Raw genomic sequence first — 578 nt, 5'->3', positions numbered from 1 at the left:
ATGCTTGGGAAAATGGAGCTAGCTGGGCAGTGAAGATGGACACAGATGGGTGGGCAATGAATAAACAACCAAAATGACCTTCAAGACAGCATTTTGAATGGACTTTAGAGCTAATAAAAATAATAATTAACATTTTTTTCTGTAAAAGTTGAGCTAAAAATGAAATTGTTCTTACCTCATAAGATCCCAGTGAGCATGATCATGGATTAGGACAAACAGTGTGTGAGGATTCTGCATAGAGTTTTGCAAAAAGGCTTTAAATTTAGTCTGGGATTCAGCATCTAGCTTCATAACATATTGTTCCACTCTCTGCTTTGTGAGGTGCTCCTTTTCTAAGCCAAGCTCCAGCAAAACACCTAAAGAAGTCAAATAGGCATCAGTCCTTCCACGTACAAAATGTAGCTACCAATTTCCCATTCACATCTAAAATAAACCCAGATCACAAGGAATACCTGAATGCCAGAGATGAAACAGTGTCTGCTGGTATGTCACTTCAGAGGGTGGAATGCAAATCAGGAAATCAACTTTTTCAAAAGAGCCCAAATCAAGATTTTGAGTGCTGGAGTCAGCAATTGAGC

The 578-nt window shown here is 38.9% G+C and overlaps 1 protein-coding gene across 1 annotated transcript in view; it reads right to left on the bottom strand.

Annotated features, from left to right (window-relative positions):
- The window catches only part of GREB1 (growth regulation by estrogen in breast cancer 1), a 219,612-nt gene that overhangs the window by 54,818 nt on the left and 164,216 nt on the right, over nt 1-578 (bottom strand). The window contains exons 15-16 of the mRNA XM_019520757.1: nt 453-578; nt 176-356 (exon numbers count right to left, since the gene is read on the bottom strand). Coding sequence (XP_019376302.1) covers nt 176-356; nt 453-578 — 307 coding nt within the window. The remainder of the gene's footprint in view (nt 1-175; nt 357-452) is intronic.

Source organism: Gavialis gangeticus, unplaced genomic scaffold, assembly GCF_001723915.1.
Source record: "Gavialis gangeticus isolate Ggan-Ray unplaced genomic scaffold, GavGan_comp1, whole genome shotgun sequence".
Lineage (NCBI taxonomy): Eukaryota > Metazoa > Chordata > Crocodylia > Gavialidae > Gavialis > Gavialis gangeticus.
Note: the sequence above shows the minus strand (reverse complement) of the source record. Positions and strands in the feature narration are given on the sequence as shown.